General features: G+C 37.6%; 1 protein-coding gene across 10 annotated transcripts in view; it reads left to right on the forward strand.

Annotated features, from left to right (window-relative positions):
- The window catches only part of Ppp1r12b (protein phosphatase 1 regulatory subunit 12B), a 237,878-nt gene that overhangs the window by 133,357 nt on the left and 78,148 nt on the right, over positions 1-26,373 (forward strand). For all 10 annotated transcript variants that reach the window (XM_023708000.1, XM_023707991.1, XM_023707997.1 and 7 more), the window contains 4 exons: positions 3,614-3,817; positions 7,013-7,202; positions 7,290-7,402; positions 8,582-8,620. In XM_023708000.1, the coding sequence (XP_023563768.1) occupies positions 3,614-3,817; positions 7,013-7,202; positions 7,290-7,402; positions 8,582-8,620 (546 nt within the window). The remainder of the gene's footprint in view (positions 1-3,613; positions 3,818-7,012; positions 7,203-7,289; positions 7,403-8,581; positions 8,621-26,373) is intronic.

The raw sequence follows: 26,373 nt of genomic DNA on the forward strand, positions 1-26,373 counted from the left end.
CGGAACTCAGCAGATAATCCTACTCTGCGGGCCTGCCTTCTACCTTAGTTGTACTAGTTTATTTAGGTTTTTTTTTTTGTTTTTGTTTTTTTTTTGGTGTGTGTGCAGGGTCTCACTACGCAGCTCGGACTCCTAGTGATCATCTTGATTTCTGCCTCCCTAGTGCTGGGATTACAGGTGTGCACCACCACGCCTGGACTCCATCCCCTGCTCAGCGCACCCAGGGGCGTGGCTGGCCTGGCATGTGGTGCCAGGGATCAAACCCTCGCCCCTTTGCTTATCTAAGCAAGTGCTTAGTCTGCTGAGCTATATCACTGGCCATCCTCCATTATTTTTGTATTTTTATATTGTATTTCTGATACTTCAATTATGATGTAGGATGAGGAGGTTCTTTTCTGGTCCTGGTTATTGGGGTTCTGTATACCTCACTTATTAGTATGTTTATTTCTCTTGTTTTATGCTGAGCTTATGGACACTTAGAATGTAAAGGCTTTGTGTTAGCATAGAGAGGTCTTTAGTTACTTTTCAGGGATGTACTTTAAGTATAGCTAACTATAGTTCTTTGCTTCTTCCCTAAGATCCAAGTGCCTTGGTTAATTTGGAAGGGTAGGATTCAGTTTCATGACCCAACACTTAAGTTCTCTGGGAATCTAGGGTAGTATTATTAGTATTATCCAAAGGTAATCTGGGTTTTGTTTTACAGAGAAAACCCATTAATAGTGACAATTATGTGACCCTGATAATATCAAGCAAATTATCTATAGTAGAATCACCCAAGAAAAATTGTATATTACCACAGCATATGAGCCAATTATGTACAACCTTTATCCTAAAGAAGAAAAACAGGTAAACATTAAGACAGTCCAGGGGCTCAGGAGGTAGTTCAGCAGCATAAGTACCTGCCTGGTAAGCGCAGGGTCCTGAGTAGGATCCCTAGTACAAAACAAAACAATACAAAACAGGTATTACTATAATAATCTCTGCTAACAGTAAAAATGAATTCATCAATAACTTTATAGAGTCAGCTAAATATTAACAAGGCTTTATTGTAATATCATGAAAGATGAAGATGGTTGGGAACTAGGGAATGCAAGAAGAAAAAATTTTAACAAGAAGTTGAAACCTTAAACTAGAAGATATGCAGAGAAGAGAGAAGTAGGATAAAAGATTTTATTGGTGAGTAAAAAGATGTTTGTAGAATTAGATGAAGTATCAGGAAAAAAAACTGATGAGAAATAGAAGAAAAAAGAAATTATATAGAAAATAAAAATAAGAGAAAAGTTAAAGGAAGAAAAATAAAGGGGATAGAGACGAAAAAGAAGAAGAAAAGGGGGGAGGAGCAAGAGAAAAGGACAAACCATTTTTCCCAAACTTCAGTAAACTAGTGAAATAAGAGAGACCTATATACAATTTTCTGTGATTTGTAAATCCATATTTTTTTCATAAATCCACAATTTTATGACAGTGTCCAAGTCAAAACATGTCCTTACTCATGCTGAGAGATAAAGAAAGCAGTGAGACTTTAGACCATTCTGGATGCAGACACCAGCAGGCAGTAGGTGTAGGATGAGCACTCCAGTGTAATCTTGCAAATCCAGAGCAACCCTGTCTGAGCCTGGCCTCTGACCATGGGAGTGGGGCCCCTGTCCTTTAACGCAGACTCTCAGGGGGTCTCTTTCCAGTCTGTTGTCTGACTGAGGCTGTCTCCCATGTCTGCCTCACATCAGTCACTGGGAGGGGAACACTGGGAGCCCTCAAATAAAGCTGCCCTGTGGCTTCTCCCAGTCCAAGTTCAAACACTCATTTCCTCCCTGGAATGACTGACCAACCACTCTCTCCAGGGATATGGCAGCACTTAGATTAGGATGAATCCTCAGCTGTTGCCTGTCAAAGGACTCCTAGGGGAGCAGAGTCCTGTTTTATCCCTACAAATCACAGCAACCAGCAGTCCATTCCAACATCTTATTTCTTTTGGGGGCCCCTGGAGCCCAAGCATTCACTTTGTCTCTGTAGCTTTGGTTTCCCTTTCCTGCAACCCAGAAGCCTGGGAAAAAGTTGTGACTATGTCTCAATTACTTTCTTCTCATTGCTGGTACAAAAATACCGGACACACAGAATTAAGGAAGGAAAGGTTTACTTAACTCACAGTTTGTGGAAGTTTCATTCCATACTTGGCTGGCTCCAAGGCAGAGTGGCACATGGTAGAGGGCAACAGTTCGTGGAGGTGGAAAACAGCAGAACATCAAGAGCAAGAAGGGGAGAACCAGCAGCTATAGAAGCAGAGAACAGGCCTCTCTTCCTTATATTGCATTCAGACTATCCATGGGTATAGAACTCAAATTAATAATCCCAGCAGCACTTACAACCATGGTCCCAGCATTGGATTATGAATTAGTTGCAAACTCTAGAAGCTGCCCCATGACTGCATGAAGCTTTGTGGGGACTCAAACCATAACAGACTGTTTCTTCCTTTCTCTGCATGTGTTGTCTCTCTTCAATTTCTCTATAGCTTTTAATCTTCCTCTTAGATCCTTCTTTGCTCCTGGGAATCTACTCTTTCTCTGTTTTATTTTTCTTTCTCAAGTTGCCGTTTTTCACCATGTAAATTCCAAATCTTGGAGAGGCTAGTTGTAACCACCTAGCAGTCCCCTATTTTTTCTGTCCACAACTCTTTCATCTGTTTTTTCTATGTTTTTTTTTTCTAGTTTAAAAAGTTCATGATACTTAAACTTTATTAAAAAAAATAAATGAATAGTTTTTTTTGTTTTGTTTTGTTTTTTTGTTTTTTGTTTTTTTTTTTTGGGGGAACCAGAGATTGAACTCAGGCCCTTACGCTTGCCAGGGAAGCGCTTATTCCACTGAGCCATCTCCCCGACCCCTGAATAGTTTCTTTTTTAAAGATAGAGATACGATATCCATTAAATTATCTTCAGTTTTCAGACTTCACTGCTCCAAAGTCTGGAGCATGCACCTTCCTGAGTTGAAATTGTCTCACTCTCTACCTGACTCCTTTATTCTCTGCTTCACTCATCGTTTGTTTTTATTTTGACTTACTGCTTCTGTGACCCCAAAGGAGAGTTAATTGTTGAAACATCTCTGTATCATTCCTGGAGTTATTTGGGGGAAATTTTGAAAAAAAAAAAACTAATGTAGCATTTTGAGGGCGTCTTGTTTGCTTGTTGTTCTAGCCTAGCTCTAAATTTTGACTATTTTAAGTTGTTTGCTTTCTAAGAGTTAAATGAAGTTTTTGTACAGAGAATCTCTTCTTTTTATTTTTTCTTTTTAACTCTTTGATCTTTAAAGGGTAGGGAGTATTCAAATAAAAATCTTGAGAACATTTGGAATGCAAGTACATCTGTAACAGGCAGACATCAATGATGACCTATTTTCTAGATATCAAATTGGGAAAGCTAAAGTATTACATTGGAAATATACCTAGACCCAGGCCTGGGTTCTTTGCACACTGAAGTGGTTATTTTAAGCATATGAGGCTTAAAATGCTTCATTGTGCATTTTGAGAGCTTCACTTGGGATTTGGGAATTTCTCTGTTTATGCCTCAAGAGGCATTTCATGTTAGCATGCGGTTGTCCTCATCTTGTAATATCTTTTCAGGGTGTTACCCTAACGGACCTTCAAGAAGCTGAAAAGACTTTTAGCCGTTCAAGGGCAGAGCGCCAAGTTCAAGAGCAGCCTAGTGAGAAGCCTTCCAATACTGCAGAGCTGGAAGGGAGCACTGAGAAGCAGGACCCCTCAACAGAATTGACAAAGGAAGCTGGAGAGAACCAGCAACCTTGGGGCAGGAGTGTGGATGAAGAGGTAAGCTCATTTGGGTGCCATGTAATGTGCTAAAAGCTGTGTAGTTTGTTGAATCTGTTCCTCACTGATAATTCAAGTACTGGTCTCCCTGGCAGTGCACCACTCATTTAAAAAGCTGTTTAAGGCCGGCTAGATAGCTCAGCGGACAAAAGCACCTGCTTAGGCAGAGCGCTGCAGCCAGGGTTCAATCCTCAACATGCCATACCAGCCCTGCCCCTAGGGCATGCTGAGTCTGTGGTTAACACTGGGCTGGTGTCACATGCCTGTAATCCCAGTGCTTGGAAGGCTGAAAACAGGAGGATCACTTATGAGGCTGATCTACATAGTGAGACCCTGTTCTAAATACAAAAAAGAAGAAGGAGGAGGAGGAGGAGGAGGAGCAGGGGGAGAGGGGGAGGAGGAGGAGAAGGAGGAGAAGAAGAAAGGAAGGAAGGAAGGAAGGAAGGAAGGAAGGAAGGAAGGAAGGAAGGAAGGAAGAGAAAAGAAAAGAGAAAAGAAAAGAAAAGAAAAGAAAGCTGTTTATAGCCAGGAGTTACACCTGTAATTCCAGCACTCTGGGTGGGTAATGCAGGAGGATCACAAATGTGCACCAGCCTGGGCAACCTAGTTAGACCCTGCCTCAAAATAAAAAATAAAGGGGTGGGCCAGAGAGATAGTTCAGCAGCATAAGCACCTGCCTGGCAAGCACAAGGTCTAAAGTTCAATTCCTGGTATTAAAAAAAAAGGAAGAAGGTGAAGCTCAGTGTGAGGTACCTGGGTTTAATTCCTAGTACCACAAAAAATAAAACATTGTTAATGGCTGTTTTTAGTTGGCTAACCTATATGACTAAAAGAACTCAGAGCTAGTGCTAGTCTTTAATCTTTGTTTCCCTCTGAGAATTATACATTTGAATAAAAGTCTTTTCTAAAAAGAGATGTAAATAGAAAGACAAGTTTTATTGAGTATTTATGCCAGGTACTGTCTTAAGCATTTCATGTGTATCAATTCATTTCAATCTTAAACAGCTCTCTGAGGTAGACATTACTATTTTAACTTTGTATGTAGGAGCTGAGTCATAGAGGTTGAATCACTTGCCTAATGTTTTACACATCTAAGGAGTTAGGTAAGCATGGGTTTTAACACTTAACCGTCTTAGTCACTTTCCTCATAGCTGAGACATACTACCTGACACCCACAATTTAAAGGAGGAGAAATTTATTTTGGCTCACAGTTTTTGAGGTTTCAGTTCATGATCGGCAGGTGGAAGGGCCTGTGTGGAGGAAAGCTGCTCATGTCATGGCAGTCTGGAAGCAGGATGAGCAAACAGAAGAACCAGGAGGGAGATATACCCTTCTAAGTCACACCCCCAGTGACTCATCTCCCAACAGCAGGTCAGCTATGAACTCACCACTAGATTAATCCACCAGTGAGTATAGTGATCCATTCACCTTCCAAACACATGAGGCTTTTCCAGGACACCCATATCTAAACTATAACAATCTGATTTGACAGTTGCTTTCTTAACCACTGATGCTATCCAAACTGCTGCAGACTTAAAACCTTACCAAATATTCCTGGTGGTCATAATTGGAATGGACATCTTGACTTGTGTTTCTATTCAGTAGTGGAGTTCTTAGTCACAGGTACAAGGGTATAATTAGGGCAAACATAAATATTCCCCTGGTTTACCTAAGATGGTTCAAATAGCAACTGTTGTCTCTGTGTGATTATCATTACTACTCTTTCTTTATACTAACAAAAGTGTTCCATGATAGATAGACTGATAAATTTTCTGGTCACTGTAGATATAAGAGAAAGGATTCTGTTTCTTGCTATAACTCTAAATGCAAGTTTCCATATCCTGAGGTTCTATTGTGTACAGTGGTCGCTCACTTATCATGGAGGTTATGTTCCAGACATCCCCTTGATAAGTGAAAATCAGCAGAGTAGCGATGTATTTGTTTTACTATTCATATATATTTTAAAGTTTTATAAATCTTTCCCACGTGCTTCTAAATCTTTCCCACACTTTTAAAATATTTCTAATGGGCTGGGGAGATGGCTCAGTGGAATAAGCGCTTCCCTGGCAAGCGCAAGGGCCTGAGTTCAATCCCCGGTTCTGCAAAAAAGATTAAAAAATAAATAAATAAATAAAATATTTCTAATGTTCTTAAACATTTTCTACTCGTAAACCTATGTAATTATAACAACATATATGTACTATGTAGTACTGCAAAATCCTGCAATATAGCAAGAAATCCATGGTAAATAATTTAGATTAACGTTTTTTGAAAATTTGTGAACGAGTCTGCAAAAGTTGAACCCCAGAATAGTGAGGGACTACTGTATTTTGTCCTATAAGCTACCAATTTATTGAATACTTATTACTGCACCTAACACACATTATCTGATTATCAAATCTGTACCATTTTGTCTAAAGACAATTTTATAACCCTGTTTTACAGATGAGGAAGGTGAAAGGTTATATTATTGCTTCTATCTTTATATTTAAAATTTAAAAATTTGTAATTTCATGGTAGCATGTGTAAGGCCCTGGGTCCCATCCCCAGCACCTCAAAAACAAACAAACAAAAAACTATATTGTGAACTTAATATGTATTAAGAATTCATCTCTTGGTAGTCTATAAAAAAACTAAGCTTATTGTCAGTTTTGTCAGCACTTGTCAAGGATGTGCAAGGCCTTGGCTTCATTCCCAGCAGCATATAAAAGATGATAAATGAATGAGTGAATGAATGTTTCAGTAACTCTTGTCATGGCAGGTTGGAGAGTATTCAGAAACAGGTAGAATGCTCATATTTGTTCTTTGTTCTTAGATAATTACATTCTTCATATTCCTGAGCTTTTTATTTTCTTACATAAACTTTGCCTCTCATTGTACCATCTTAAAAGAGCCATCATTCTTGCTTTTTCCATTCCAAGATCAGAATAATTTTTATTAACATATCTAGTCCTAACTAGTGCCCTCTGGTCATTTTAGGAGTTATTTGCCTGGACTTCTATCAACGTGAAGGTGTGGTCAGAGTAGGAGTCCAGAAGCTGTTTTATGCTAGCTAATTAACTAATTTTAGTTCAGTTCAGTAGCTGTGGATCAAGTGTCAACTATTAATAAACCTCTTAATTTGTAAAAAAAACCTCTTAATTTTGAAAGGCCCATTTTGAATAAATATGTGATTTTCTTGTGGGTTATTTTCAGCCTATCTATCGTCGCCTGAGGTGTCCAAATCGGCCAGAAAAACCAATAACCACCGTGTCTCCTTCTGTATCAAGACCCTCACTGTATACCAGTTCCCATCTGCTGCGGACAAATAGATCTTCAGTCCCTGATACTGAGAGTTCTGAGACCGCCACAAACACTATAACTGGAAAGGAAATGGACAAGAATGGTGTGTAGCATTTAAAGGATGCACACTGCTCCCCAATGCACATGCCTCAGATCATTAAGGTCTATATTTTGTTTTCTCTTTGGTCAGAGAGTGAAGAAGTGGATTTGGACAATCAGTCCACTAATCAGCTATCCATCCGAGAAAGGAGGCGACCCAGGGAACGTCGAAGAGGCACTGGCATCAACTTTTGGACAAAGGATGTAAGTGAATCAGTTCATTGTTCTTTTCTGTTGAATTCAAAAGAAAACATCCTACATTGCACCATGAATCTTGCAGATTGGCAAAAATTGTTGTTACTGAGGAAAAAACAAAGACTCAATTAGTATGGGACTCCCTTGGAATGCTCCTGCCAGCCAGCCAGGACTCAGGACAGTGTTTAGCATGTTACAGGCATGCAGTAAATAATTAATGAAGACTTGAAAAGTCTTATATGATTTACACCAATCTTATAAACAGCTGTAACAAGTCCTGAGAAATGTACGGCCAAAGATATCTTAATACTATATATAAAAATAGATTCTGACTAAATATTTTAGGAAAGATATATCTATAAGTTAACACAAGGTTCATTTGATCCCAGTGTATCCCTTTAATGGAACAAAGGAACAGATAATATAAAACAAATTAACTTTGGCTTTTAAATAAAAAAGGTGCACCAAGGGGGCCAGGGAGATAGCTCAGTAGAATAAGGGCTTGCTTGGCAAGCACAAGGGCCTGAGTTCAACCCCCGGTTCCACAAAAAAAAAAAAAAAAAAAAAAAAAAAGGTGCACCAATACCTATTAACCAAAAATACATGCAGTACTTTAATGCACCCTCCTCTGTATCATGTTCTGTATGCTCTCACTCAGCCTTGTTGACATTTTAAAAACTAAGTGCCCAATAACTTGAACCAGAGGCTTCTAGTTATCAGTAACTCATTTGAAAAATAGATAAAATCTAGTCAGTGAGAGATGAAATGAAACAGTAACTGTCACATATTATAAGCTACCCTTTAGAAAAAAGTATTTCCTTATTACAGAGCCAAACAAGTGGATACCATTTTTACCCAGATGCTGGGGCTCAGACCTGGAGGGTTGCATACACCACCAAGCCCCCTGCCATCATGCTATATCCTCAGCCTGCTAACTGGTAATTTTTGACCGAAATATAGTTAATTCCCTTTTTTTGAAGGTACCTTTTTTCCCCTGGTTTATCTGACATTTTTTACTATAGGTGATGTTCTAAGTTGCCCTCCTGTGACAGCTGTTAGAAGTGTCAGTAACAGCAACACTTGGCTGTCAACTCTCATTTCTCATTTTTGATTTGTCAAGATGCTTAAATAATGGGAACTGACCTTGTGTTCTAAGATGATCCTTTTGTTTTTCTTCTGCTTTTCTAGGAGGATGATGGTGATTCTGAAGAGGTCAAAGAAACATGGGTAAGTGACAAGCAGTAAGGTATATTCCATAAGGGTTCAATCTTGCTCTTATGTATACAATTTTCATAGAGGAGCAGGCCCTATCCTGCTGGGGAGTTTGAAGACAGACATTTTTCTAAGAGGCATGGTGGTTGTTAGTTGATTATATAATGATGTTCGTGTGGTTTGTATTATGTAATGATGCCCGTGTTCTTGGACAAGCTTTCAACATCTACTTATGCCAGCTGCTATAACACCATTGTAGTGTCCATTTTTCTCTCTTGAATGTTACTGGATTGTACAAAGTACTTAGAAGTCTTTGGAAGAGGGCTGGTGAGATGGCTCAGTGGTCTAAGGCACCTACTTGGAACAAGCTTGGCAAAGCACAGGGACCACGGTTCGATCCCCCAGCACCACATGCCAGCCAGTCCGCCCCCTGGTGGACTGAGCTGGCCACACACACACACAAATAAATAAATTTAAAAAAAAAAAAAGAAGTCTTTGGAAGAAAAATAAAAAGTGGTATCATTTCCTTATGAATATGTATCAAAGGAACATACATGTGAAGAATGTAAAATATCAGTCTAAAAGTCATGTATATTTGACTAGGAAATAAGGTTCTTGTATAACTCCATCTCTGGAAACCTGGCATCAAACCTCTCTCTGAAGTTAAAGACCTGTGCCCAGAGTTCTTGAAGATAATAATTTAGATTCTTATGAACTACTCAGACACTATGGAATGGTGGCAGTTTTATCTCAGTATGATTTTGCAGAAAGGAAGGAATTTGATTTTGAATAAATTAATTGAACTACATATGCTTTTCTGTTTTAATTTATGTGTTATTGCCTTTTTGTACTTGATAGTTCTCTTAAACTAAAAATCAGTAACTAATTATTAGCAAAGGATTAATACATTGTCACTGACCAGCCTATACATTAGTTCCAAACAATCATTTGTGTTTTTCCTAAAATTTGTATTCATAATGACTAATGGTAACATGGGTGAAAATTTCATATCCTTGGTTAAAGTTAATGCCACTTCACAAAGATGAGTTGTATGATGTGGATATACTGCCTACAGGTTCCTTTGGGGGAAAAATGTTTGTGTGTGTCTGTTTGCATGCATGTAAACAAAAGCAACTTTTATATTCTTTATTTAAAGGGCTAGTAAAGGCTTTTGGGGGGACAAGAAAATTATGGGAAGTTTCTTTGGAGAACCATATTTAAACATAGAATTTGAATAATAGATTACAGAGCATTGAAATGGAACATAATCCCTAGAGGGTTATACAGGCCATTTAAATCCAAAGAGTTTCAACAAGGATGGTTTTGTTGTCATGAAAATTTTTTTTTAAAGTGAAAATCTTTGTCTTTATTTTTATAAACATTTGGCACTAGAGAATCCAGCCTAACTTAACAAATAAGGAAAATTAAGGTGATCTTGATGTGGTGCTTCTCAGAGAACTTCATTTTACTACTAGTGACTTAAAATTAATTTTAAAAAATTAAATAAAATTAAAAATTCTGGTTTTTGAGGAAAAGCAGAGACTTTTGAGAATGGCATGAAAGTCATTTGTCAGGTTGAAAAATCAGTCAGTCGCTCAAGGCATGTGTAAGTGTTTACCGTATGTCAAGCAGACGCCATTGTGAATCTAAAAGAAGAATGAACAGCCCATTACCTCTAGACCAGTAGCTTGAATGTGTGCAGGTCAGTGGGGCTTGGCACAAGCACACTCTGGGTTCCAGTCTCTAGTCCCACTCATGGTTCTGCAGAAGAAAAGCTAAGTCAACACAGGGTGAGAAATTCTTTTTGTTAGTCTTATATTGGCTTACTTCATTACTCCAATTTATTGCCATGAAACTCTTATCTGATTTTCTCCCCTGAGCTGTCTCTTATCTTAATGCTAGCAGGCATGAAGCTATTGTGTATATGGGCCCATAGAGCATTATACCTGGTAATGGCCCAATGCTGCAATTCTACTTCAAGAAAGTTAGCACACTCATAGGAATCTTACATTCACTTTTTCTTCCCTACTTTTATATCCAAATTTCAGGGAGTAGAGTTGATTGCAGCGACAAAAGATGAGCCAGTCAGAGGAGGGCCATGCTATTGTGATATCACTGTTAGCTAATCAGAATGAACTGAGCCAAGAGACCTGGGCAGTTCTCAATTTTGGTTCCATAAAACTTTATCTGCTACTGAAGTCATACCAGCTCCCTTTTCTCTCCTAGCCCACTCCTTAATAATGTTGTCCGTTAAAGTTCATTCTTCCTAAGACTCAGATACCTATTTTTTAAAAACTTGAGATATAACTTATCAATAGAATACATAGATTTTAGGGCCAGCCAGATAGCTCAGCAGCTTAAAGTGCCTGCTTAGGCAGACACAGGGATCAGGTTCAATCCCCAGCATGCAGTGCCTCCCACCCCCCGCACGCACTGAGACTGTGATTGAGACTAGGAATGGTGGCACACGCCTGTAATTCCAGTGCTTGGGAGGCTGAAAACAGGAGGATCATTATAAGTCTGATCTGTGTAGTGAGAACCTGCAGACCCTATACTAAATATGTTTTTTTTTTTTTTTTTTTTTTGCGGAACCGGGGATTGAACTCAGGCCCTCGTGCTTGCTGGGGAAGCGCTTAAATATGTTTTTTTAAAAAAAGAATGCATAGATTTTAAATGAACCACTTGGCTAGTTTTGACATTTGCATATACAAGTACAACCACCACCCAAATCAAGATTTAGAACTTTTCTATCACTGTAAAAAGTTGTGTCAAGCCCCTTCCAAATTCTCTGTCTTGAAAGAAAACCATTCTGATTTCTTTCACTATTGATTAACATTGCCAAAAAAAAAAAAAAAAAAAAAATGCCTGTTTGTTAGTATATATAGAATCAACCTGTCATAATTAAGGGTAGAAAGGAAATTTTAATAGTATTATCTTTGTCTTATGCTTCTAGTGAGGATTAGAACTAAAATGATTTCAAGTATGTGTGGTTTTTTCCCCCATACTTTTAAAGATTTCAAAGGAGGATTCTTTAATTTCTCACCATGTCAGTAATAACAGCATAGTTAAGAAGCCTTTTCTATTGTTGAACCTAGATCTCTGTTGATATCATGAAATCATTCCCTTTTGTATATACCTAGAAAAATGTAAACAAAATTTATAAGATTTATGGCTAGGAATGGCCCTGATGGCTTCTCCCTATAGAACAGATGATGAAGAGGCCAGTCAGGTATTGCTGTGCTAGTGACACTGAAGAGCAAGGAGCATGACGAGAAGACTGGGTCCTGGCTTACACCCAGCATAGTATGTAGTTTTTGTCAAAACTCATCCCATTCATAAATCATCCAGTAAGACCAACAAAAAAGGTACAATTTGATGTCTTACACTTCCTTGACAGGCATATTCAAAACAATTCTGTTTCACTATTCATATCAGGTATGTGACAGTCTCTGGAAATCTTAAGAAATCCTTTGTTTTGCTAAGTCAGAAAGAAACTGAATTTGAATCTCAATTTGAGAAAGAGGTTATTTCAATCATGCCTCAATAATTCAGTCATCCTTTCATTGTATTCAGTGTGAGTGTGCTTGATGTTTTCTTTACGATAGAGTAGTTCTCCTTATTCCTGAGGGATACTTTGCCAAGTGTCCAAAAGATGCCTAAAACTGCAGACAGTACCAAACCTTAAATATACTGTGTTGGACTGGGAGATAGCTCAGTGGCATAAGTGCCTGCTTGGCATTTGTAAGGTCCTGAGTTGAATCCCCAGTAAAACAAAAACTTAACTGTTGTTAATCAATAGTGAAAGAAATCAGAATTTGGAAAGGGGCTTGATACAACTTTTTACAGTGATAGAAAAGTTCTAAATCTTGATTTGGGTGGTGGTTGTACTTGTATTTGCAAATGTCAAAACTAGCCAAGTGGTTCATTTAAAACCTATGCATTCTTTTTTTAAAAAACATATTTAAGCACTTCCTGTGTTTTTTCCTATCTGTGCCTACCTACAATAAAGTTTAACTTATAAGTTATCGTATTGATAGTAATAAAGTACAGTTATGATAATTATTATGAAAAGAGCAGCATCTCAACTCTTGTGCTTCAGGGTTATTAAGTAGAATAATGACTACTTGAACACAAATATTTGGATATTGATATCTTAACAATTGAGCTGATAAACAAGGTTATTAAATGATGAACAGACAGAATGTACAGTGTGGATTGTACAGGCAGAGAGATGATTCACACTGCAGACATATAGAGCAGGATGGCAGAAAATTTCATTCTCATACTCAACATCACACAATTTAAAATTGAGTTATTCTGAAATTTTATCTAATATTTTCAGATTGCAGCTGACTACAGTATAGGTAACTAAAACCGTGTAAAGTAAAATTGCAGACAAGTTGGGGACCTACCTAGTATAGTACAAATGGCATAGAATGTTTGCTATGGAAGGAACACATTCACACCATGGTAGATGATAAAACCATTTCTGTCTCCTCTTCCTCATATTTTTGGCCTACCTTTCCTTTGCTTTATATTGAGTTTTATTTATTACATTCTCCCTTGCCCTCTCCATTTATTTTTCTGGAGCAACCTTATTTCCCAAACTAATTCTATTGTATAATAAATTTATCACTAGAGGGCACAAGTGGTCAACAGAAAAGACATTGATATGGAACTGGATAGTGCCTTAAACAAGCTGAGCTAAGATAAAATACTTTTGTTTTAAGGGAATTATTCATGAACCCTGTACAGTGTAGCTAAAGAGGTATTTGCCTTCCAACTGGTTTTTGGGTTTTATTTGTTTTTAAGACATGGTATTGCTACATAGTTCTGGCTGGACTTGAACTCACTATGTAGCATAGGCTGGCCTCGAACTCTTGGTGATCTTCATGCCTTAGCCTCTCAAGTGCTGAGATTACAGATGTGCTGCACCAAGCCTAGCTGCATCCCAACTTCTGATATCATAGACTTAGAAGGGAATACAGAAATAACTTTTTTTTTTGTCTAATTTTTTTTTATTTTTTTTATTTTTATTTATTTGAGAGAGAGAGAGAGAGAGAGTGTGGTGTGTGTGTGTGGCCAGCTCAGCCCACCAGGGGGCGGGGCTGGCTGGCATGTGGTGCTGGGGGATTGAACCGCGGTCCCTGATGCTTTGCCAAGCTTGTTCTAAGTCGGTGCCTTAGACCACTAAGCCATCTCTCCAGCCCCAGAAATAACTTGGTTAACAACATCATTGCATACTTAAAACTGCAGCCCAGAGAAGTTAATTATTTTGGATATAAAATCTCTGCTAGGTGACCATTTTCCTTCATTGGGGAATCTTCGTATGTCTGAAATTAGGGTTTATATCCATTTTCACAGCCATGTACCCATTTGGCTTTTTTCTCAGCAGGTTACATGTTCGAAATGACTTGCTAGTAGCTTCTCACGTCCTTGCGTGAAGAAACATCTTGAAGGACAGTCTACTCACAGTAACAAGATTCAGTGGGTAGGGAGAGCATCAGAATGTTTCTGCTGTCTTTGACATGGGTGAGAAGTTAAATCAGTCAGGAAGTAAAAATGTTCATACTCTTATCAGGAAAACGTTTCCCACCCCACTCCTTGCAGAATCTCTGTTACTTTGGAAAAATGAGGGGGTACTCAATCTAAACAAAACCACTTAATCCTTTCCCTCAGTATTAGTAATAAGGCTATCCTAATCCTGAGTAGAACTAGTAGATTGGATTACTAATCATCCTTCAAAATGCATTAGTAAAGGAGATATTATTTTTTTTTGCAATAGAAAATATTTTTTTGCTTTTATTTTTTATTTTTTAAAGGAGATATTATTAAGAAATTATTATTTCATTTATATCAAGGTACCTGTCCTAGATGACTGGTGATATGCTCAAGGCAAGATCTGTTAGTATCATGTTCTAAGCAATTAAGTGTAAGATTTTCAACCTAAGTGAGAGCATACAGCTGAAATTTGCTAGCAACACATTTTGAACTTTAATGAAAAGTAAATAGCCTAGAAATGTTTCTAGGGGGCTGGGGAGATAACTCAGTAGATTAAGCACTTGCCTCGAAAGCGCCAGGTCCTAAGTTCAATTCCCAGTTCCACAAAAAGAAAGAAAGAAAGAAAGAAAGAAAGAAAGAAAGAAAGAAAGAAAGAAAGAAAGAAATGTTTCTAATACCAAAGCCCCTATATACATTTCCCATTTTATCCTGTCTTCCCTTTTATGCCTTCCTGTTCTATACTCAACAAGTGCTTTTAAGTCCCTATTATAGACAGACATTTGTCTAGATATTGGGAATGTAACAATGAACAAAAAGTTCTGCTCTTATGGAATTTATATTCTGGTAAGAGATAAACAATAAATAAAACAACTGTGTAAAGTAAACACAACGTTAAAGGACAATGAGTACTATGGAAAAGCCATACATAGTAAATAGGGTAGATGGGAATCAAAAGTCCTACTGTGGACAGGAAGTTGAAATAGAGGGTAGTTAGGTAGACCTTAGTGACAGAATATTATTAGAGCCTAGATTACAGGAAGTGAGGAATCACCAGACATAATGGAGGTGGGATGTTAAAGGCAGAGAGAACAGCAGCTGCAAAGACCCTCAGGCAGGACATATCCAGCATGCTTGAGGATAGATAAGAAAAACCCTATGTGGCTGGAGCAGAAAGAGCAGGAGGGCTAGGTGGTATAGATTACTACGTCATTGTGAAAACTTGAGCATTTTAAATGGATTGTATAGGTATCTATTGTAGAGTTTTGAGTAGAAGCATGATACATTTATATTTTAATGGATCATTCCACCTACCATGTTGAAGAATGTACTCTGAGGAGACATCAGTAGGAGCAGGGATATCAGTTAGAAAGCTTTTCCAATAATACAGGAAAAACAGATCGTGGTTTGAACCCAGGTGATGGCAGAAAAGATCCAAGCAGTTGTCATATTCAGAATATATTTTAAAGATAGTAGCACCTAGATTTGTCCTTGACTTTATGTATAGAATGAGAAAACAAAGAGGTGATTTTGACATCAAAGCTTTTAGCTGAGGAAAATAAAAGGTGGACTTTTCATGAACTGAGATTGAGAATACTATGGGAAAAAACAGATTTGGTTGAAGAGAAGCAACCATTTGGTTTTGAGATTAAAAGTGTTACAGAAGTTTGACATATTTTTATATGGAAAACTCACAAAAACAGTCTGGGTCTAGGATTTGGTAAAAGGTTCAGGCTGGATATATAAACTTGGAAGGCAGTAGATAAATAGCTTGTACTTAAAATTTAACTATGGAATTGAATAACCTCACTAGGAGGATAATTGCAGGCAGAAAGAGCCCAAAGACAAACCCTGGGTACTCCAAAGTTCAAAGTGAGAAGAGAAAGTACCAGTGTAGCAGATGGGGAAATCCTGGCACTTTACACCAAAAGTATGAATGCAGTTTCCCTTTGTGCTTCAAAAGCTAAGCTAGTAACAATATAATATCCAGTTTTGTTATTGTTCTTGTTTTAACATTTATTCTCAGGTTGGGGATGTAGCTCAGCAGCATAAATGCCTGCCTGACAAGCTCAAGGTCCTGAGTTCAATCCCCATTACCAAAAAAATAAATAAAAAATGAAAACATTTATTCTCAACTTTTGTAGTAATATTACCCATGAACTCTGCTGAGCCTTTCACGTAGTGATGTCAGAGAGCTGGATGTTCCAGAGCATCCTCTGACAACTTTTGGAATAAAAATCACTACCTCTCTGCAAAACTTGTCCAGAAAACTTTGAAGCCCAGGGATATCATGAGATTGTTTAGATCATAACAAAGGGCTTCTGTTGATTAACTGTGCCTACAAATGATCTGCTAATTTGACTCACATTTTGGTCTGCTTTGCTTTGTTGAATTCTTTTCAACTTTATTATGTTTCAAGAATACTTCCATTGCAGTTAAGTTTTCTTTGATAGATTTGTATGTAGTGTTGTATACTAAAATTTGATTTAAAGGGCCAGGGAAATGGCTCAGTAGAACAAGTGCTTGCCTGGCAAGTGTAAGGGCCTGAGTTCAATCCCTGGTTCCGCCAAAAAAATAAAAAATAAAAAAGACCCTAAAATTTGATTTATGTCATTGATGACTAGAACAGCCATTATAGAATGAATTTTAAAGCTGAGACTATAAAGACCATCTAATTATTCTGCTAGTGGTACATGCCTGTAATCCCAGCACTCTGAGAGCCTGGGCAATCCAAGACCCTGTTTTTACCCCACCTCCCACCCCCGCCAAAAAAAAAGTCATCTTTCTCTCAACTGATTATTTTTTAACTAAATCTTGATATCTGCTACATATCTTATATACTCATAATTTGTTGACAAGTAGTGTAGCATAAAATCCAGACCCATGGGTGAGATACTCTGGGTTTAATATTAAAATTATTTTCCAAATCTGTGAGTTTGTAAGTCAGATGAGGATAAAGTATTTAAAAGAATACTTTCAGGGCTGGGGAAAATGGCTCAGTGGAATAAGCACTTCCCTGGCAAGTGCAAGGGCCTGAGTTCAATCCCCAGTTCCACCAAAAAAAAAAAAGAATACTTTCATTGACCTTAGAATTATATCATTTTCACAAGAAAAAGAAAAAAAAAAAAAAAGTCACAGACCTGTCCTGCTACAATGCTGTATATGGTTAGATTTCTAAATTTCTGTATAAAAATATGTAATTGTTTATTCATATTCTTTAAATATTTTTCATTTTTAAAATTTTTATCTCCATATTCTGTAGGGACTTAATGTTTAGCATATCAATACTTGATGGAAAATACCTGTTCCATGTTATGCCTAAGATGTTTGATATTCAGACAGATAGTGAAGTTAAACCCAACTGCATAAGATGTAGGATAATAATAAGCCTCTCTTCTGGAGGGTTAACAACCTAAGTTTGCAGACCAAAAATTAGAGAAATAAAAGGGCTGCAAGGACAACCAACATTTTGACCCTAGCCTTTCAAGGTCAGTGAAGATTCAGGACATAGGTGAACCTGTACTGTAATATCATGTAACTCAGTTGTGTCCCAAATTTTTTGATCAAGGAGATTTTGGGGCCACAGAGCAACATGATCGATGATGTAAAGTGTGCCTAAGGAGAGTCACCTAGAGAGAAAACATTCTCTCAGGCTTTCACAGAGAGCAAATTGGTCAAGCAATGGCCATACTCATCCACATGGCTGACACTGACAAAAGATCTGCAAACTGCCATACAGGGTTACAGGATAAATCCTGAGGGTACTTGACTGACCTTATCAGATACAAAAGTTACATATCTTATAATACAGGTCTTGCTTTATCTTGGTCTTAACCATCCAGCAGAAAAGTATAAAAATGAGGTATATAAAGTAAAGCCATATTAATATGCTGAGCTGTGAAAGGCTCAAGTCAACGACTTCTGTGGATAACCCAGTACTATTGTGGACTGCTGGACTGTGTTGGATTGTTTTGCTGAATTCATGCACCTATAATATTTAGATGCCAATGGAATACCCATTTCTGACAGGACTAAACAAAAAAGGTGATAGAAAGGAAAGACCATTTTGTATCTGTATATGCAGAATAGTTAGGATAGATATACAGCTACTTTCACTTAATTCAATGAGAAGAAAGATTTGTATTAATAGTGTTTGGACAGGATATTCTGTCTGCATCTTGTACTACAGATAACCACTAAGAAGATAACAATGTACAATGTATTAATTATTGAAACTGTCCTATTAATCAGTTTTGAAACTGTCTCATTGATATTTGTTTCTCAATAAAATAAAATAAAATAATTATGTCATTTTAAAGTTGTTTACCCTAAAAACGGATTATTTGGAGAGTAAGAGAAGTAGCCCAGATCCCTCTATCTGTCTCCTACATATGTGTGACATGTATTTGAAGAATTTTGAGGAATATGTTTCAGAACACATTGTTTGGGAGTGGTAAGTAGAAAGGGGTAAAATAGTACCGAATGTTGCCATTTTTCTTTGGAACTTTCTTAGCTCCTGAGTAAATCAAATCCCTGCAAATTTCCTCAATCAGATGGGCTTTTATTTTTATGACTAATTTATCCTGCTTTTCTACCAGTGCTTCCAACTATTCTGATTTTGTAGAGCTTTACTGTTTTTCCACCACCTTTTTTCTTTGAGTAATAGCTCTTTTTTCTTTTTTTTGTAATTTATTCACAGCTTTGATTCTCACTGTTTAATGGATCTTTTTTTTCTTAAACAGTATTTTAAAGTCTTGCTACTTAATTTTGCAAAACCCCTTTATCTGCTGGAAGGTATCCAGCATTTTTCTGTCCACTTTCCACCACTGGGTAGTTCTTTGCCATTCTCCTTTTAGGTAAAATCCTAGGTCTGTTTTGCTTTTCCCTCTCTGAGGCCTGATTGCCTAATATGGTAAGGTATTTCCCGGACAAGACTGCACTGTCCAGATAGAACAACAGCTTGACTGAGCTTAAAGGCACGGTAGGTGAGCTATCAGATAGACTTTAGTTATTTTTGTAGTAATTTTTTGTAGTGTACCACAAAACAGCCAGTCTTTTTTCCCTCCTTAGCACACTTCTATTGTTTTAACAGTTAGAAAGATAATAAAATGTAGATATTCTCTTCACAACCTGTTTATGTTTATTTAGACAGATGGGAAAAGGGGAATAAGAGGTGGAGTGCGGAGAAAGGAAAAGTAGTTAGCTTGTTCCTAGTTTGAGAAAATAGGTTTTGAAAAGTCTGAGAAATTTGATTCACAAGGATATTAAAAAATAAGGACTTAATAAGCAATGGCTATTATAAACAGTCCTGTTGAGGGCAGCCTTTGGGGGTTGGTAGGCATTTTTCATGGAGAAATTGTGCAAGCTATCCTGAATTTGTACACCTGATGAGAATGGGGAGTCCACAGGAGGAGAATAGAGATTGAAAAATGGCAGCTAACCAATTTGGTGTGTTACAAGGGTACACTAAAGACTCTCCTCTGTTGGCTAACTTGACTCTGACCTGGCAGGATCTTTCCTCTCACTGTACATTTGCTCTTGCTTTGTGACTGTAGTTTCTTAAAATACTGCAGATGCTGTGATTTTCTATATATGGGTTGTGCCTTGCTCTAGCCCAAGCTACATAAACTGTATTAAGAACAAAGTTTCTTTTGGCATCTTCCTTTTATGGACTTTATTAATTTTAGGTCATGCTGTTGCTAAGGAAATCTCAGTAGCCAAAGATCACATGTATTCCTTGGAGACTATGAAATTGGACCTAGTGCCCCATTACATCAGTGAATTCTGCTTTTATCAGAAATCTTTTTAAAGATAAACTGACCTTAATGGTATCTGTTTGGGTTTCATTGAAACATCGTGTCCAGAGATGTAGATTTATCCAGCTACTGAGGCAGTATAATTAACCTCTTGACTTCTCTTTCTTGTTTTGTTTTTCCATTCTGCTTCCAGGTGCCTTGAAGGCATCAGTTTGTTAGGCAATCTGTGACCTTTTGTCTTTTTGTTGAAGGATACTCATTAACTTCAAATCCTGAAGTTTTCTTTTTATTATGATTTCATTAGAGAAAATTTATGAAGTTCAAAAAAGTATAAAAAAGTGGTTTGTGAAAGCATCAGGATGGGACCAGGGAAGTGGCTCAGTCGAATAATTGTTTGCCTGGCAAATGCAAGGATCTGAGTTCAATACCCGGTTCTGCCAAAAATAGAAAAAAAGCATCAGGATCATATCTAGAGGAGGCTGTATAATTTCATTGGGGTACTTTCAGGGGACACAGAAAAGGGGAGGGTTGTGCATGCATTTGGTGGAAGAGGCTAGAGGTGCTTAATTGCCTAACATGTCTCATATCAAACAATGAGCCTAGGGGCTGGGGAGATAGCTCAATAGAATAAGTGCTTGCCTGGCAAGTGCAAGGGCCTGAGTTCAATCCCCGGTTCTGCCAAAAATAAAAAAAAATAAAAAACAATGAGCCTAAGCTTGCTTGTCATTTTATTATCTCCGTGGATAGTCTTAGATTAAAAACACTCTGGTATCTGCATCTAAAACCAATTCTTTGTGTAAACTCAATTGGTAGAGAACAGTTCTAAAAATTTAATAACAGGAGTAAATTGAAGAGAAATTATACTTCAGTTTTACTCATCACTGACAGTAATGCTACTTGTATAATGATGGTATATCCCACACATTCCACAGGCCTGTATTTGACCTCTGCCTTCACGATAACTCAGTGATTCATCCAAACCTCTTAACTACTTCATTATGCCTCCTAGTGTGATTGGCCCAAGAATTAAACATTTAAAAATATATATTTAAGGGCTGGGGATGTAGCTCAGTAGCACGAGCCTCCCCAGCAAGCATAAGGTCCTGAATTCAATTCTTGGTACCCCCCAAAAAAACCCCAAAACCAACAATATATAATTAGGAGCTGAAATATGGCTTAGTGATAGAGCATGTAAGGCCCAGGCTTCACTTCAGTCCCCAGCACCAAGTTGTGTTTGTGTGTATTTTCATATATACATCTTTATGAAAGATTACTTTATATTTCTTTCTGTATTTTTATGGTTTATCTAAATTTTATATCAGTGAATTTCATTTCAAGATAGTAAAAGGTAGAAACTTTTTAAATATTTGTTATAAAAAATGAGTTATTTCTGCTTAAGAAAAAAATGTCATAACAATTCTATTCAGAAGAAATTGTTGTTAACATTCTAGTGCATTTCCCGCTGGTATTTTCTCTCAGTCAGTCAGTCTGTCTGTCTTGTCTGTCTGTCTGTCTGTCTGCTTGCTTGCTTGCTTGCTTGCTTTCTCTTTCTCTTTCTCTTCTTCCCTTCCCTTCCCTTCCTTTTTTCCTTCCTTTTTATTAGCACATTCAAAACCAGCTAATGATATTCTTGAGAAAACATCATTTTCAATTTGAACATTCTTGGATCCTGTCATTACCATGATGACAATTTCATAAGATTGTCTTCAAAACATTTGAGTTCAACTCTTTTATCAGAGTCTTCAGTCCTATGAAGGCTTTGATCATAAGAGGGCCTCCACGAATAATTGTTCCCCTTTGAGTTGGAGTCAGGATTATCTTGGTTATGGAAGTATTCATTTCTTCTCTTGATAGCATGGCTGGAGAGCCTTAACCATGGCTTAGGTTTAGCTAATGTTAGAGTGTTAGCCCCATGATTTAGGTAGAGAGCTGAGTGTGGCATTGAAGCCCCCTTTCAGCAAACAGAGTGTTTTATATATTTGCACTAGCCAAAATGTTGAGTTTAAGGCCTAACAGATGTTGCCTATAAAAGTATTATTTTGGTAGGACCTAAAAGGTAAGATAGTTGGGGAGAAAATGTAAAGATGAATGGTTATAACATACCAGCTTGAATTTTTCTCCATACAATCTCAATTTTCCCTCAGGCAAGTTCAAGAGTCAAATAACAGTCTTTGAGTGGCATGAATTTCTTCATAAGGAAACCACAGTTTTCAATCTAAATATGATCCTTTAGGCTCCATAAAGGACCACACAGATGTGCTTGAACAAAGTGTGAACCTTTTAAAAATACTTGCAGTTTTATACATTAGAATTTTTGAAATGTTTTCTTACAACTTATACTCATATGTTAAAATTATACTGATATGTTCCCCACTGAGAGGAAAAGGAGATTTTAAAAACCTGCTAGGAAAAGCTGAGCACAGTGGTGCATGTGTGTAGTTCTAGCTATTTGGGAGGCTGAGGTGGGAGGATTGCTTCAATTCCAGGAGTTCAGACCAGCCTGGGCCACATAGCAGGATGTCTCAAAAGTAAACAAGAAAATAACTGTCAGTGAATCAATAGCACAAACCAAAATAGTTATTGTGGCTTTGGAGTTTAAAGCTCTTATTGTGTTTCTGAAATTTTTCAGTTGATAGAAACATTGTAAGAGGAAAATAACATGTCTAGATATTATGTCACCAAATAAAACTTTTTATATGTGAAGGTGGCATTTTACTTAAGAAGTTGGGGGGCTTTCAAAAGTGATTCACCACTCTAGTTAGTTATAGAACTGTCTGTTGTGACTCAGCACTAAGTTCTCACTTCCCCAAGGGTTTGGTATAGCTGCTTGCTGCCTGCTGGGCAGTCAGCACTGCCTTTCTGAGGCTGATGGAGAGGGAAGGGGCTTATACCTGTAACTAACACTATGTTAGGGAAGGAGCAGTACAGCAGGGTTAGCTTAGTCTTCACTTTTGGCACATAATGCTCTGTGTCAGTTTTTATGTAAAGGGTCTGATAATAAATATTTTCTACTTTGGGGATCATGTAACTTTGAAATTTCTTAGCTCTGATTTTATAGTAAGAAAGTAGCCATAGACAATATTTAAATATGTGAGTCGCTGTTTTCCAAGACAGCCTCATTTACAAAAGAAGCCTAGTGGACTTGCCACAGTTTGCTAGCCTCTGTGCTGTTTCTGGTCCAAAAAAATCTCAGCTGATGCCAGGATGATTCCAGATGTCAATTTTGTCTCATTCACACATTTCTCTGGTAATTCTGATTTGTTACTGTGATCAGCAGTTTGCGGAACAAGGAAAGTCATCTTAGTCTGAGTACATGTTATTTGTTTGTCTTTACTTGGGAAAGCATCAGTGAGAAGTTTCTGGAATAAGACACTGAAGGAGAAGAAGTTTTTTTCCATGTCATTTTAGATGTAGTGTTGTTTCACTTCATTACTTCCTGAGAACAAGTCTAAAACAGTTCTCCCAATGTGTCCCTAGTTTGTTTTTCTCATCTGATCTTACCTTCCAATAATCTGTCTTTGAGATTAGCTAAGATTATAGTTTGGGGCTATATAATCACTTGACACTTGAGAAATTCTGTTTTTTGTGAACTGTGACCTCAAGTGAGTTTGCCTTTAAGGCTCATACATTCTTGGATCGGTGCTTGTCAGAAGGCTATTAATTTCTGTAATTCACTTTAATTGCCAGTTGTCATTTGAATTCCTTAGTCAGAAGAAAATTATGAAATTTGTTAATCTTTGGTCTGGCAGCTTTAGCCTACTGAATCTATACTAAAGCAACTTTTGGGGAATTATGGGAAGGATGGCAAAAATCATCAAAGTTTTAAACCTGGGCTGGTGAGATGGCTCAGTGGTCTAAAGCACCTACTTAGAACAAGCTTAGCTAAAGCACAGGGACCAAGGTTCAATCCCCCAGCACCACATGCCAGCCAGCCCCGCCCCCTGGTGGGCTGAGCTGGCCACACACACAAAAAATGTAAAATAAATAAATAAATAAATTAATTAAAAAAAAATAACCATTAAAAAAAAAGTTTTAAACCTGCTTGCTTAAAGTAATAGGCAAAAGAAGCAGATTTTTGAAAAGAGAAGTTGAAATCCTTCAACAGGTTTAAGAAAAACAAAAACATGATAAAAGCTGATAATGTGTCACAGCAAAGACTCACAAATGTAGAAATTGAGCATGTGTTGGTACAGTTTTTTTTTTTTCAAGTTAGTAAAATCAAATCCTTTCTTGAGAATAACAGTCCACTCCATGTATGACATGTTATATGAGATCACTGGAAACCTCCAGTGATTCTGGAATAAAAACCAGTAAAATATTTGGATGACTTATAAATCATGTCTGGAATGTCTGACTTAGAGCTAGGGGTGTTTGCTGACACTGATATTTACCAAGCTGATAATAACACAACAGGTAAAGCTTATAAATGATCTCCCTCAAATGTTTTTTCATTTTATTTATTTTTTTATTCATTTATTTTTCTGTATTTAGGATAGGGTTTCACTATATAGATCAGACTCCTAGTGTTTCTCCTGTTTTCAGCCTCCCAAGGGCTGAGATTACAGGCGCACACCACCACGCCCATCTTAATGGCTATCTCAGTTTGCCTGTGGGCAGGACCTGCCCTTTTCTTTTCATTTTATGTATTTGGTACAGGGTCTCACAATGCAACTCGGACTCCCCAACGCTGGATTACAGGCATGTGCCCCAAACCCAGACTTGGTCGAAGGCTCTGCATGCCCCGGGGGCGGGGCCAGCAGAGCATGTGGACTGGGGATTGAACCCTGGTCCCTGAGCTTGCGAAAGCAGGCTCTTAGTCCCCTGAACTATCTTGCCGGCCCTCCCTCCAATTTTTCAGTAACAATCACTGTGGCCTTCATGTACAGATTTTCAGACCTCTCCCCTTGAGATTCTGAATAGAAGGAAATATGATAAACATAATAAAAAGCCTGGGAATATTATAGGCCACATAGGTAAGTCTTAATAGGCAAATTTGACAAAAAGTATGCATTCCCAGAGGTCTGATGGTTAGGAATTGATAACATCCCAGGTAGATCATCACTGAAGCAAATTATGTCACAAGGAAAAAAGATTAGAGCCAACTTTTACTCTTTCCTTTCTTCCAGGAATGCACATTTAACCCATAGTGCTAAATTCTCAAAGGCACTTTAGAATAGTCAGATCACAATTTTCTCACAGTAACAGCATGCATTCAATCAGTATGTAATTGTGTATTGATTATCTACTTTGTATCAAGCACTCTGCATTAGGAATATAAAAATGTACAAAGCAGGTGAAGTTCCTCATATAGTGATGTTTTAAAGGAGCAAATGAAAGTCCTATTAGACATCCAAATTGGGATGTCAAGTAGGCAATTGAATATAGGAATGTAGTGTTCATGGGAGAGTACAGATTTGGAAGTCATTACTTTATGATTTGTTACATTGTCAGAGAAATGGGTGAGATCACACACATACTTAAACAAGAGAAGAGGGCCTATGGTTAAGTTCTAGATAAGAGCAGGAGTATTTTTTCCATGATACATATACAAATAACTTGTAGATCTCTTGTTGGGAAAATGAGGTGATTCCCATCTAACTTAATAGGTTACATACACATTCATTATAAGAAAGCAATTAGAGGGCTATGGAGATAGTCAGCAGTCTGAGCACCTACCTGACAAGCTCAAGAACATGGATTCAATCCTGGTAACATATGCCATGCCAGCCCAAGCTGGCCACCAAAATGGGGTGTGATGGCACATCCCTGTAATCTCAGTCCTGGGGAGGCTGAGACAGGAGGATCACTATGAGTCTGGGCTGCCATAGCAAGACCCTGTACCAAATAAATAAAAGATCTTTTTAAAAAGAAAAAAAAAAAGCAATTAGAGCTAGAGGCTTGGTTCCAGATGGACAATAATGAACTAGGTTTCTAATGATAGATATGGACAGAATGAGGGCATTTAAGAAATATGAAAGTAGCCAGATGTACTATTCAACTGGATATAGATGATGAAAGATGAAGGATAGAGGATACAAGGATTATGAGAAATAGTATTGGGTTTGAGCTTAAAGCTAGTTCCGTATCTTTTTAATTACATGCACTTATAATAATTAACTCTGAAACTTCTTTAATCTGTAAAAATTAGGTTATCCCTATTTGTAGCCTTGATGTAAAGATCAGAAATAGTAATGTATTTATGGTATTTTGCATGGTACCTATCTGTAGTAAGTTTTGGTTTTTGTTTTGGTGCTGAGGGTGGAACCTAGGGCCATGTGCATGCTAGGCAAGTACTCTACCACTGAGATACATCACAGTCTAGTTTTGTTTTGTTTTGCTTTGCTTTATTTTATTTTATTAGAGTTTCATTTAGTTGCCCAGGCTGGCTAGGAATTTATAATCTTTCTGCCTCACTCTCTAAAGTAATTGGAATTACAGGTCTGTTCACCATGCCTGGCTTTCATTAGTATAAATGAAAGTCACTTATATAATGGTGTTTTACCATTCTTTTTC

The sequence above is a fragment of the Octodon degus genome, unplaced genomic scaffold (genome assembly GCF_000260255.1).
Source record: "Octodon degus isolate 3935 unplaced genomic scaffold, OctDeg1.0 scaffold00009, whole genome shotgun sequence".
Classification (NCBI taxonomy): Eukaryota; Metazoa; Chordata; class Mammalia; order Rodentia; family Octodontidae; genus Octodon; species Octodon degus.